The sequence below is a fragment of the Petaurus breviceps genome, unplaced genomic scaffold, assembly GCF_028583685.1.
Source record: "Petaurus breviceps papuanus isolate PSGF00001 unplaced genomic scaffold, PetGlider_PUasm1.0 551, whole genome shotgun sequence".
NCBI lineage: Eukaryota > Metazoa > Chordata > Mammalia > Diprotodontia > Petauridae > Petaurus > Petaurus breviceps.
The window spans coordinates 43436121-43449731 of NW_027186372.1; the positions used below are offsets into that span (position 1 = coordinate 43436121).

General features: G+C 49.4%; 1 protein-coding gene across 1 annotated transcript in view; it reads left to right on the forward strand.

Annotated features, from left to right (window-relative positions):
- Window positions 1-6843: 6843 nt before the first annotated feature.
- PCDH1 (protocadherin 1) overlaps window positions 6844-13611 on the forward strand; it is a 22581-nt gene continuing 15813 nt past the window's right edge. The window contains exon 1 of the mRNA XM_069102715.1: window positions 6844-7046. Within this exon, the coding sequence (XP_068958816.1) occupies window positions 7007-7046 (40 nt within the window). The 5' untranslated portion in view covers window positions 6844-7006. The remainder of the gene's footprint in view (window positions 7047-13611) is intronic.

The window sequence follows — 13611 nt, forward strand, 5'->3', positions numbered from 1 at the left end:
AGAAGGCAACTGAGAGGGAGATGAGGGTATGAAGGGGTAGGTTGAGGATATAAAGGGAAAAAATAAATTATTAAAGGGTTCAAAAATGTGGAGAGGCAAGGAAGATAACCTTACTGTTCCTGGGCCATTCTAGATAAGGCTTGGTGGGATCGTTAAGTGTGTAGGAGAGGACTTTATATACTCCAGACGAAGAAGTGGATTCCCTTCCCCTCCCCCCACCTCACACAAACTACTTGGAAGAGATCCCTGGGGAAATAGTCTTGGATCCTTCCCCAGGTTAACCATTCAGAGAGAAAAGGGCTTGGACAGAAGTGATAAGGGTCTGGGGCAGGGGACTGAGGCTAGGCCAGGTCCCCTGCTAGTGGAGGGACCACATTAAAGTCTCGTTTCCAACAACACAAAGAAAAACAATTTGAAACTTAATCATCTCCCAGAATTATGATCCCTTCTCGCAGCAGGGCACACATTAGCGGAGCTGAGAAATGATAATTCAGCAGCCCCCAGCCCAGCAGGGAGGGAGAGAGGGAGGGAAAGGGAAAGGAGAGGGAAAGAGACATGCAGAGCTCTGGGAGAAACATATATGTGTGTGTATGGGGGGGGGGTAATAAGGAGGGAGAGCAGCAAGACTGTCATTGTCAGTACCCTCCCCCATCGAACCCCAACAGTCTGAAGAATATAAGGATATTAGCCCTGGGGCTCCTAGACCCAGTAAGCTTTGGATCAGGAACAGGGAGCAGAGAGCAGAGGAATAGATCTGAGAAGAAAAAACCCAAGAGGTGGCTGTCACAGGTCTGATCTAAACACCAAGGGATCCAGATCAGCAGATCCAGCATCTGCAAGGGGACTTCCAAGTGTCGAGACCCCGACCACCCAACCGAAGAGGCCTCCTGGGCAGTGGTGTCATAGAGCGAACGCGATGACGTCACGGAGCCCGGGGAATCCAGCAGCTTTAGCAGAAGAACCCGAGTCCGTTCTCTCCCGATGACGTGGGGGAGAGCAAACTCCGAGGTCACTGGCTTCCTGTTCCTAAAGCTGGTCACTTTTTCTTTCCACTCCCTCAGTATATTCTGTGTTTCCTTCGCAGTTTGGCAACCTGTCTGAGAGCTGAGCTGCTGGACAGCTCCTCTTTCAGGGCCTCATTTCCACGCATATAATTTTGTCGACCAGGCCCAGCTTTTGTGCCGGGATGTCTGTGGATAGTTCACTCTCTGGACTATGAGACCTGGTCTATAAGGAGAGGGCCAAAGAGGGTAGAATGGGAGGTGAGGTTAAGATTTCCGTAAAGAAGAGAGGAGAGATGACTGCTGGAGGAAGGCGGGAGGATGCTGGAGCCGAGAAGTGGTCAGGGAACCCAAGTAGAAGGACCTGGTTGAGATTCTGAGCCTAGAGCCCCCGGGGCATCAGAGCCAGACACATTCCTTCCCTTTGACATCGCCTTGGACAACCTCCCCCCCCCCCCCCCCCAAGCCGGGCACAATGGCGCCTTCAGCCCCCAGAGATCAATGGGCTATTGAATGCCGCACGCCACGGGGTCACAGCAGGCTCTCTTTCCCTGGGGCTCACTGTCCTCCTCCCTCTCCGAGGCCTGGGGAGGCAAGGTTAGGGCGGCCATTGGAAGTTTCAAGTAGCTGGAACCTTCCTCTCCCCTTCCTCTTCCATCTTTTTCCTTCTCCCTTCCAGAGAGCTGGATCCATTCTGGCTTCTTCCAGAACAGTCGATCCTAGCCTCTTGCTTCAAAGTCGAAGTGTTAAATTGGTTAGGATTCAGGGGGACAGGCAATGGGGTCATTGTAGGGGAAAATGCTTGATAACTTTCCCTTCCCTGTTCCCTACAGGAACTGGTAAGTAGGTGGGTCCAAGGGAGAGGTCAGAGTTACATTTCTGCCCCCCCACCCCCACCCCACTTCCCTTCTCCTGTCAGGTGGCCAGCAAAGAGGGAGTATGAGGTGAGAGAAGCTCTGAAGCGATTCCCCATAAAGCCACACTCTCAATCTTGTGTGTGCTCCATTCATTCTTTAAAAAAAGGGGAAAAAAAATCAGGGCCAAGACTTCTGACTGGCTAGGGAAAGGGTACCAAGTCTACCTCCTTCCTCCATTGCCCAAAGCTCCAATGCCCTCCTGGACTGCCCCTGAAGCTAGATTTCTGCTCCCCCTTCTTGTCCCAGCTCCCCCTTCCCCTACTTCACAGCCTACCCAGTTTCCATGGAAACGGGGCTGGGAAGGCTCTGCCAGGAGGCAGGCCTCCACACTTGCTAGGAGGGGACAAGAGAGAAGGGGGGGGGTGCAGGAGGTAAATTTTCCACTATTCTTGGGGGAAAGGGAATGGATGGAGAGGGTATATAATGAGGTTTTTACAGATCACTGGTGGGGAGAATGGAGGTGAAAGAATGGGAGGAGCTGCAGAGATGTAGTTGAAGGAGAGCTGGCAGTAGAGGGGATATTTAGTGATTTTCCAACTCACTGGGATTGTAGCTAATTAGACATGGGGTCTAAGCCCCCTTATATTCTTAGCTCTCTTCTCCCTGGGTATATTTGAGAAGTGAGAGATAGAACCCCCAGGGAATTGGGGGAATTGTAGAGAAGGAACTGATGGTTGAGTTTTGGGGGTCTAAATGAATTGCTCAATAGATTCACCAAAATAGCCCCCTTCAACAGAGGAAGTAATCTACTGGGGAGAGGGCAGAGGGACCAGAAACCAGCTATACTTGGGGCACCTTTTACCAATCCACATAACTTACTGAGAAGTTTGGGGGATCAAGCCACAGATGAAGAGAGCATATGATAGGGGATGGAAGCTGGGTATTCCCTTCTTCATCTATCAATCAGGATCCTCTTTGTGAGTAGGAACTGGGGGAGGAGAGTTGAGATTGTCAGCTTGGGGCCGAGGTAATGGGGAGGTATAGACGGGAGGATATTGAAAGGTAGGAGAAATGCATGAGGTAAAGGGAAGGTGGAGTCAGCCTGGGTGAGCCTGGGAAGCTCATTCCAGTTCTCCCAAGAAGGAAAAATTGACCCCTTGGCATGGATGACAGAAACAAGAGCAATGAGATCTTTTAATAGAGGAAATTGGGCAAGAGACTCAGTCTCTTGGGAATGTTAGCCCCAGGCTAGGGGAGTAGGCAACAAGGCTCCTCCAAAAAGAGGTTGCTGACACTGGGGGAGGGGACAGTAGGGTATCCCTGGAGGAAGCAAAGGAGGTCCCTAAGGATCACAGTATCTCCCTGGGCTGAGAGCACTCTCCCTCTCTACACAACCCTTAGCATAGCCATGGCGTTTGCTTATTTTGGTTATTTTTTGATCAGATATTTTGGCACTGTGCACACTGCCTCCTGTTGCCATGGCAGCCGTGACAGGGGCTGAGGCACCGTGAGAAAAATACCAAAATTAATGAGTGAGTGAAAGTGCAGCCGAGAGAAAAACAAGGTTAAAAAAAGAGTTAAAACAGTAATGAAAACAGGCTTCCCGGCTCCGCAGCAAAGCAGCTGCTATGGCCTCCCTGGAGCAGCAGCCCCCACCCTGGGCTCCCTGGCATCTCCCGGCCCTGCACCACAGCACATACTTCTTACAGAATCCCAGCTACAGGCCGAGGTAACCACAGTTTCTCAGCTAAAATCTCAGATACAAGAGTAGCATAACTACAATTCCTGGTAACAGCATGTGTCCCAGGTACCAGGATCCCAAGCAACAGCTTTTCAACTCCTCAGCAACAGCATCCCAGCTACAATGGAAAGGAACTGTATCCCATCTACAATTCCAAGAAACAATCTTCTAACTATCCAAACCCACCACTTTCAGATACAATACCAGGTGGCAGTATTCCAGCCATAAATCAAGGAGCAATTTTATCCAAAGCTACAAGATACAGGTGTTAGCCAGTCTTAGGCACAGGAGCATCTGAGCTACAGTTCAACCCCTCTCTTCCACTCCCACCCCCAGCAATCTTTGCATAGCCCTGGGCAAAAAAGATTCCAGCTACACTCCCAGATACTATCAATTTCAAGACCTAGGGTAACACTCTGTTTGCTAAAGCAACTCTTTCCCAGCTGCTCAACTCGTTAGCCAGTTTCTCCTCCCAGTTTGGTGTGGAGCCAGGATCTGGTCTTCTGTCTCCTCAGATGTCACTTGCCTCCTTCTCCAAAATCCTGGCCCCCTTCCTCAGTTTATATCTTTTCCACCTGCCCATTCCCCTACGGGAGCCCATATCTCACCCATCCCCCTTGGGTACCCCTTTGCTTCCAGGTTTTGCCTGCCCCCCTCCCCAAGTTTTTGGGAGAAGATCCTTGGAAGGTAGGGGTTGGGGACAGTGAGATGGAGGAGTGGGTAGGAATTGGAGCTGATCTGGCCCGGTTCTGCTTCTTCCACTCAGTGGAAGATTTGGGTTTAATTGTGGAGGAGCAGGGACTGGAGGAGAACATCTGTGTGATTAGCATTTCCTGCCCAGCTCTGCGGCTGCTTCTCCTGTGGAGCCCTGAGTGAGCAGAAGAGAACAGAGGAGCCTTTGAATGGCTCACAGCAGACGGGAGCCGGGTTTGCTGCGTGTGGCTGGGGGGCGGGGGGGGTGGGGAGGCTGGGGGATTTGGAGGGCAGCTCTGCTTGCTAAAGATTATTTCGCAACTTCATTCTCCTCTTCCCTAATATTGTTTTCTCTAGCCCAAATCTCACTAGAAGGGGAGAGTGGAGAGAGAGATCTGGAAGTAGCCAAGATGGTAGCGATAGGTTGGGCCTGACCATCCATCGTAATTCAAGCAAAGAGGGAAATCCAACAATATGTCCCCTCAAGAATCAACTCTGGCTTCTTAAGGGATGGGTACTGATCATTTAGGGGTTGAGAGAGAAAACCTGTTCTAGAGAGGGCTGCCCAGAAAGGATTTCTTTGGCCAACTCCCATCCTCTCAAACACCCATCACTCATCCCAACAATTCAACTGCAGTGAAAATCCAGCTTCAAGGTAGAGGAAGGACAGAAGGAAATAAAAGTGCTAGTGAAGCAGTGGGAGATAAGGATGGAGAGATAGAAGAATAAGAATTGGAGGAACAGAGAGACTGGTTAAAAAAGATGAAAGGATAGAGACAAGGGCAAGGAAACAGAGAAAGGGTTAAGGAAACAGAAGTAGACAGCTAGAAAAGACATTGAAGTAGTAGAATGAGGGACAAAGAGAAAAGGAGTAGAGTATAGAGATAAAAGACATAAGGGTAGTGTGAAAGGCACCTAATTTGGAGTCAAAGGACCTGAATATAGCAAGAAGGTAGAAATAAAGGAACAAGGAAAGTCAGTTGGGGATAGACAAAAGGGGCAGGGAGACAAGGATAAAGGATTTGGAACAGTAATAAGGGACAAGGAGACAAGGACAGAAAGATAAATAGTCAGGAATGAAGGACAGAGAAAGACAAGGGGAATGGGAATAGAACATTGTGGAGGAAGCTGAAGTGATTAAACAGTGGCCGATTCTATCACTATCTCTTCTAGTCTTCTTTTTTATGCTTGTGTTGGGATCTATCATCCCTCATCACTCTAACCTGGTGGGGTAAAGGTTGGCAGACCCCTGAAATACAGGCTCCATCTTTATATCAGCTGTCAGTCGTCGGGATGGGTTGTACAACAAGATCTTCCCAGGCACCTTTGCCTGGGATACAAAGTAATGCAAAGCAAGGGAAAGAGTAGAGTGATCGGGTGGCCCTCTCCCTCCCCTTAAACGAATCTCTTTGCTCTATCTCTGTCTCTGTGTGTCTCTGTACCCTTCCCTCTAGATACCTCTGGAGGTGTGTATCGGGTGTTTGTGTGACTCAGAAGCCTTTAGATGGAGCCAGAGAGCCAATGTCGGAAGAGTAGGAGCGTGAGAACCCCTGCGTTTATGTGAGACACTGCGTGTGACACGGTGTATGTGTGACACCAGGCGTGTGTGGCTCTGTGTGCGTGAGGCACCGCGCGTGTGACACTGTGATGTGTGTGCCATGCTATGTGACACTGCATGGTCGCGTGTGCTATCCCTGGAAGCTCGTGTGTAACTGTGTCCGCGTGGCCCCTACTCTGCTGCCCGTAGGGGCAGGTACTGGGGGACACTGGAATGCCCCTGGGGAAGTAGGGGTGGGGGTAGCGGTGGTGGAAACAAACCCTATTTGTGTTATCTTAGCCTACCCACTGCAGCCTAATCTTCCACCCACAAACCTTAAAGGATCCTCTAAGGGCTGCAACGTTCCCTCCTCGTTTTACCCCTCAGTTACTGCCCCACCCCCACGGCCCGGTGTGGCCACTAAGTCTGACCACTGCGTCTTCTGGGGAGTGGAGCTTGTGGATGGGTAGAGGTTTGTGGAGGACATTCCTATGTCATCGAAAACCTGGTGGCACCCATAGGAGGGAGCTCCAGGGTCTGGGGGTAGAAAGCATTGGTCGGAAAACCAAGAAGGGTCCCAAGGGAAATGGCGCTATACATTAGTAGCATACTTCTTCCTCCATTTTCATTTCTACATCCCTTGGGGTGACAGGTGCTGGACCCGGGTAAGAGTCACGGGGCGGGGGAGAGGGGGGGGGAGAAGCTGGTGGCAATGCATAAAATCCAGGGGGCAGTGGGTCTGGGACCCAGTGTGTCCTGAGTCCAGGAACCTAGTTCTCGGGGGATCGGGAGTCTCAGAGTGAAAGGTGGGAATTGGTTGGGGCTTTTGGGGGTGCGAGTGTCGGGATTTGAGAGGTGTCTGAGGTCCCTCTGGGCGCAGAGCTGGTCCTGGAGCTCCACCCCCCCCTTACCCCCCGTGCGGGTGGGGGGGGGAGGAGTGAGGCGGGCAGGCCGGGAGGGAGGGAGGGAACGAGAGAAGGAGGGAGGAAGGGAGGGAGGGGGCGGGCCGGGCTTCGAGCTCCGCTCCGTTCGTTCCGTCGCCGCCGTTGCCGCCTCACACACTCCAGGAGCCGAAGCTCGGCGCGGACACGGAGCAGCCCGGGGCTGGTGCGCCTGGAGCCCGACCCCAGTCCGCCTGAGCCGGAGCCAGAGCCCGAGCCCCGCCTGGAGCCGGCTCATGGACAGCGGAGCCGGGAGCCGGCGCTGCCTCAAGGCGGGTAAGAATCGGCATAGCTCGAGCCCTGACGGCGTAGGCTGCGGGAACCGAGCGGAGACCGGACCCGAGCGGCCGGAGCGGCTATGGCCGGCGTTACCCGGTGGGGGAGGGGAGTGGGTGAAGGATGGAGCAGGGAGAGGATGGGTGGGGGTAAGGAGTAAGTCTGATCTGGGGGATCACGTCCCTGTTTCTGTCGCTGCCTCTGTCCAACCGAGATGGTCGGGTCCCCTGAGGCGGGTGGCCCCCGCTTCCCCAGGGACAAGGAACAAGATTTGGTGGCGGGGGCGCTCCCACCCGGTTAAGGCCCGCAGGAAGGGAGGTGCCCGGAGCGGGGGGCATTGGTGGGCGGGGGAGGGGGCTCCCATCCTTGCTACCCACCCTCCTCCGCTCCCCTAGTCTTCCACAGTCGTGTGTGTTTGTGTGTGTGTGTGTGTGTGTGTGTGTGTGTGAGGGTGGGGGTGGGTAGGTGGGGGCGAATCCTCTTTGCATCCTTCCCTCTGGCCCGCCTGCCTGGACCAGTTCCCGCCTGGAGTCCCGGCTCTGGGAGTGGGCAGGGGAATGGATGCAGAGCCTAGAAGCTGCGTCAAGGGGAAGGGTGGTTAAAGAGCTTGGGGGCAGGGGATGGAAAAGAGAGGCTCGGGGGTTGGGATGCGGAAAACGCATGATTTTTTTTGCGGGGTACGCAAACTGCCTGCCGGCGTTTGGGCGGTGGGAGGGAGGTGGCTCTCTGAGGAGAGATCTAAGGAGTGAAGCTCCCCCTCCACACACACCATCTCTCTAGCTCTCCCCCCTCAATAACACTTGTTGTGCCTCCTGTTCCCTGGAGCGCTTCTTAGTTGCCCCCATCCCCCCAGATTTTGAGATACAGAGATAAACCCCACATACATCACACAGCCTGATGCAAAGGCACCAGCATAAAAACATCTTCAGAAATACACGAAGACACATCAGGGTGAGCACACAACCCAGCACTCCATCTCATATACACCCTAACATACAGTGCTTCTCTCTCACACACCCTACAGGCACACACACTAACACAGTGTTCACTTACACCTACCTATCAGCACACACCCCAAGACACTGTCTCTGCCTTTCACACACAGCCTCCTTTTTTCCCAGGTGACTAAATTCAGATAGGGGATGGCTACTTTGGCCAGCCCCTCGGGGACCCTGTTCCCCTGATTTACACTGTAGTCTCTCCTACTTGAATCACGACATTGTTATAAATGTCAGGCTTGCCAGAGCCCTTGCGACTGCTACTCCTCGGCTCTCTGCTCAAGATTCAGGCTGTTGTTTCTCCTTCTCTGCACCCAGGGCTCTTCTCCATGCTCCAGGTTCCCCAACCTCGGTTCCTGATTTCCCCTCTTTCTAGTAGTCAGTATCTTGAATTGTCTCTGCTTACAGTTTGGGTTCATCAGTCAGTAATTCTGATTATGGTATGGAGGGAGATAGAATAAAAGAATAAATCAGAAAGCATTTATTTACTACTTATTAGATGATAAGTACTGTGTTCCAAGCTGGGGGTACAAATACAAAAATGAAGGCAATCCTTGTCCTAGAGAAGCTTACATTCATTTAATGGGGGAAAAACCACACATAAAAGGGAATGGCCTGGAAGAGGTATTTGCTTTGAAAGTTACCTGGATAGTGAGTAAAGTCATGGGGGGAGCAGATTCATAATACTAGTTTAAGAAGACATGGCTATCAATTGCCCCTTCCTCTAAATGTTGAACTGAGTCCCTAGACCATGCTCACTGAGCTGTGATTGGGACCGAAACCTTAAGAGTGGTGTTCTCTAAGAGTCTTTGGTGCCTGGCTTGTCCTGGAAGGTGGCCCCAGGTGACTATATTACCCCATCTCTGCCAGAGAATGGGTAAAGTGCTGTCTCCCACACACAGTTGTGTCACCCCATTAGCCCAAACACACCTGTGGCACCAGGGCACACCTGGTTTTATGAACTGGGCTTTAAAAAGCCAGTGGTGTCTCGTAAAAGTCATGCACAGCCCAGTAGAAGACTCTAGAGCTTAGCATATCAGTAATCAATCTATATATGACCATTCTTTTGAGGGATGCACGTTTGAGCTCACAGACAGACATGCAAAGTCATACTGGGTAATAATACATAGAACACACATTCCTCTCCTGGCTCACTTCTTTCCTGTTTTCCCAAACTCTTCCTTTCTTGACCTCCATTTTCACCCTAATCCCCATTAGAATACAAGTAAGGGGAGGTTTTCCCCCCTTACATTTCGTGTAGGGATTTACCCCCTCCCCCAGTGAGAAAGAGAAGGTTGTCGACTTCCAATTGCCTTAGAATGGGGCTGGGCTAGGCCTGGAGAGGGAGGAGAATTGAGGCCCAGAGGCAAATTCATCCCCTCCCCCACTTCCGGTCAGTGTCTTCTCCTTTCCTCCTCCTACCCTCCATTCTCTGGGATAAATTGCCAGTAAAGGGCACATACCCCCACCCACCCCCATGCACTTCTTTATACACCCCTTAAGCTCCTACTTTTGTGATTCCTGACCCTTCCCTTCCTATCCAACCACACCACCCCTGCATTACTTCTTAGTTTTTGAGCTTCCTCTAGGTCTGCTTAGATGAAATGCTAGGTTAAAAGCTGCATTCTTGGTTGGGGAGGGGACAATTAAAGGAGCTCCTGGGGATCCCAGGAAGGTAGTGTTCACATTGGGGAGGGGGAAGATTGCATTGGAGTCTTCACCATAAACTAGTCAGATAAATCTTGAGACTTGGCTGTCCCAGGTAAGCCATAATCCTCTCTTATTGTTTACAGCCTTCTCCTAAGGAGGAGACATCTCCCGAATCACTTAGGTTCCAGGGAGAGAGCCCCTGCCACATCAGAAATTCTACCCTTGTCCCAGGTTCCCCCATTCTTTTCCTTTCCCTTCCCTTAGGCCCCCCACCTTCTTTAGTTTGAAACTACTTTGTTGCACAGGAGGAAGGCAGAACCATCACTGATGGCTGGGATATATGACAGTCATACAGTCTTTTATTCCAACGTCTACGGGGGAATGCAGGATGTATGTTGTCAGAAGGCCCAGTTGGTCCATTCAGCATAAAGGAGAGTTTCAAATACTAAGATACAGTTTTAATGGGTCCTGGAACAGAATTTCCAGGAAAAGAGAGGCTAGTGCTGTAGGATTGTGGAAAGAATAGAGCCCAAAGTGCTAGGAGGTCACTGGTGGGTTGGTGTTTTGTGAGCTCTAAGACAGAAGCCCAGACCACTGTGCACTGGGAACCATTAAGTATGTCTGTGGTTCCTGGGTCCCCTTGGACTAAGACTGGAAATTGGGTGTGTGTCCAGAGGAGGGAAGATTGGCCTTATAGGAAATGCAAGTTAGATTGAGCTTGTGACTGAGTTGGAAATAAAGGATAGTGAAAAATTAAAGATCCTGCTGGGGGAAGGGGGCAGCAGTAAAGGGGTCTGTGTGAATCTGTTTCATGTAGAATGTCTCCTGTCTCCTGGGACCCTAGAAAGTGGGGCCAGATCAAGTACCAGTGGCAAGGAATCAGTAGTTGTCCTTTTGAGAGGAGTTAAAGCTAAGGGACAAGGGGCAAGGGGAAAAGAAGTAAGGACTGGTCTCACAACTTTCTTCCTTGGAGAAAGCTTCACAAAAATCACCCAGTGATTTGGTCACCCTCACTTCATGATCACTCCTTTTTTTGGTCTCTTTTTTGCCCTTATGCTTTCAATTTGTACTTTATCATTTTGTACTTGTTGATACATTGTTCTGTGATATGTCTTAAATTGCTTTGGGTGTATTTTCACCATTCTCAAATAAGGTCTTCAAGGAAAAGGATTTTCTCTCCCTCCCCTTCTCCCTCTTCCCCCTTCCTCTCTTTGATAGACTCTTCATTTTATTATTTTTTTGTTTTTTGAAATCACCTTCATCCTCTAACTTGGTGCTAGTGAGGTGTGCTGGAGGCCTGAATGCAACCCCTATTCCCCATTGAAATTTCCTCTCCTTTTCTCCCCAGCCCCAGAAGCGAGCAGATTTTCCCTTTTTATCCCTGGAACGCCCATGAACAGCGCTCTTCTTCCCCACTCTGGGCTTCAGGTTCCAGAGTGATTAAGACATTTCCTTTCAATAATCTGCCCCCCAACTCTTCCTCCTTCCCTACTACCCTAGTATGTCAAGGCTTCTGTCTCCAAGATAGATGAGGTATGTCTTGGGTGGATGGAAGGGATAGAGCTCTTGCTTTGAAACAGGGTGAGGAATGAGAGAGGAAAGGGAAGAAAATTTCTTAACAGACTAAAAAGCTTCTGAATGGGGTAGATAATGTCCAATATCTTCCTAGGACAAAGTCCGGGGTTGGGGGGGGGGGGTTGGGTGACTAACAAGCTGCTGGTTTTATAACTCCACCCATGCTAATGAAACCAGTCTCTATGCCTCTGTTAGTGTGATTCCTTTCCAGTCCAACAGGAGTTGAGTTAGGGTTCTCATAACTTTTTCCTCCTCCTCCCATTCTTCCCAGAGTAAATCAGCATCATTTTCTTTTCTGAGATTATCTCCTCCCAGGTTTCAGGGAAGTAGAGGGCATACCGACCAGAGGCTCACAGCTTCTAAGTTCTCCCCTAAGGATTCACTATTCAAACCCATGTCCTCACCACTTTCCAAAGTTGTCTCTCTTTGTCATCAGACTCTCCCTTCATGTTTCACCCCTTTGTTTTTCAACATAACCTTTACCTTCTGTGGCCTCACTGGTCTTGACCCTCTTACCTAGAATCCCTCTGTCTCTTGCCTTCATTCTTGCACCCATTCCCCATACAGATCCATCTTGCTCTGATTCTCTCAAAGAATACTAGGCCACTCTGGACTACTTTGTAGGGTTTTATAGCCTGACCTATCAGTGCCTCTCCTCCCAGGAACTTTGGGTTGTAGACCTATCTCCCATCTTGGTAAGGGAACCCAACTGATTGCAGCAGATCCAGAGGGCTAAAGGGATTTCTGACCCTAAAACCAGAAGTTGTTTGGGATCTGGGGAGGTAAGGGGAAGGGAAGATGGTGGTTGCTATTTCTGGTCAGTATGAAATTCTTATCCAGGGGACTTGGCCTGTATTTCTTATGCTGTTTCCTCTCAATTCGTGGGTATAACACTAGATGAATACACATATTCTCGCTCAAATATGTACCTAATGCTATTCCCTAGTTGTTCAGTAAGTTGTGGGCAGGGCCCTCAGGATAAGGTGACCAAAATAGGGACAGATAGTATTAAACCAAGTGTTTTCTGTTTTCCTTACCCTTGCCTAATCCTAAGAGTTGTGAATCCTGGGTGACAATCCTTGGGTCTGTGTATGTGGTTGTGGGTGTCTGTAATGGAGGTGTGTTTCTTTGTTCTCAAATTAGTTAAGAGCAAGGTTTTATTTATATAGAATACAAGAAAGGTGGAGGATATAGTCCCTGGAATTTACTGTCTAGGTAGGGAGATAACACTTACACATGAAAGGCTAAGTAATAATAACCCAAATAATAATGGGAGAGCTGTTAGTTGATTCATTGCTTAATAGGTGGTACAAATAAGTGCTATGAGTTCAGAGGAAGGAGGGGATTAGTGTGGGATGGAGTAATGGGGGAGGCTTCTTGGAAGAAGTGCTAAGTTTTTCCACGTGGGGAGGGGCAAGGAGGTAGGTCACATATATAAGGTACTGAACAGAACCTGGAAGATAGGAGTGTAGGGGATATGGTTAATATGTTAATCTGGCTGCATCTGAGGGTTCTCCTGGGATAGGATTTCTTAACATGGGTCCTAGGGAATTTTTTAGAAAATATTTTGATAGCTTCCGATGTAATCAATTTCCTTTGTAATTCTATGTGTTTTTATTTTATGCATTTAAAAAAAAACCAAAACATTATTCTGAAGAGCCCATAGACCTTACCAGACTGCCATAGTCGGCCATGATACACACAAAAAGGTTAGGAAACCCTATCCTAGGAGAATAGGAATAGGTAAAGTTGGAAATATGGGACCATGGAATTTTAAGTGGAAGGGACTTTAGAAATTATGTGGCCCAGTCCCCTTACTTTACATAGGAAGAAACTGAGACCCAAAGAATTGAATGAAGTGATTTAAGGACCATACACCTGTACATCAGGGGTGACCCCAACTGCCAGGTCAAGGAGTTAGAACTTTAATGAAGTAGATTAACCTAGTTCTTCTTTTTGCTTAAGTTCGGGGAAGGCAGGGGTGTGAAGCTCCTGGGTCAAACTGCTAACACATTGGTGTATTGTCGGGCACCTTACTGGAGATTCAAGAGATGGAACGTTGTGAGACTGGGAGAAGTGTGGGTTTGGTGAAGAGCCTTGGATATCAGGCTGAGTAGCTTGTACTGGGATTGAGCAGGGCTCCTAGACCTCAATCTGTCCCTTCTTTCTTTCCCTTTTTCCTTTTTTCTTTCTCTATTCTCTTTCTTTTCTTCCTTTCTTTCTTCCTTTCTTTTCTTTCTTTCTTTCTTTCTTTCTTTCTTTCTTTCTTTCTTTCTTTCTTTCTTTCTTTCTTTCTTTCTTTCTTTCTTTCTTTCTTTCTTTCTTTCTTTCTTTCTTTCTTT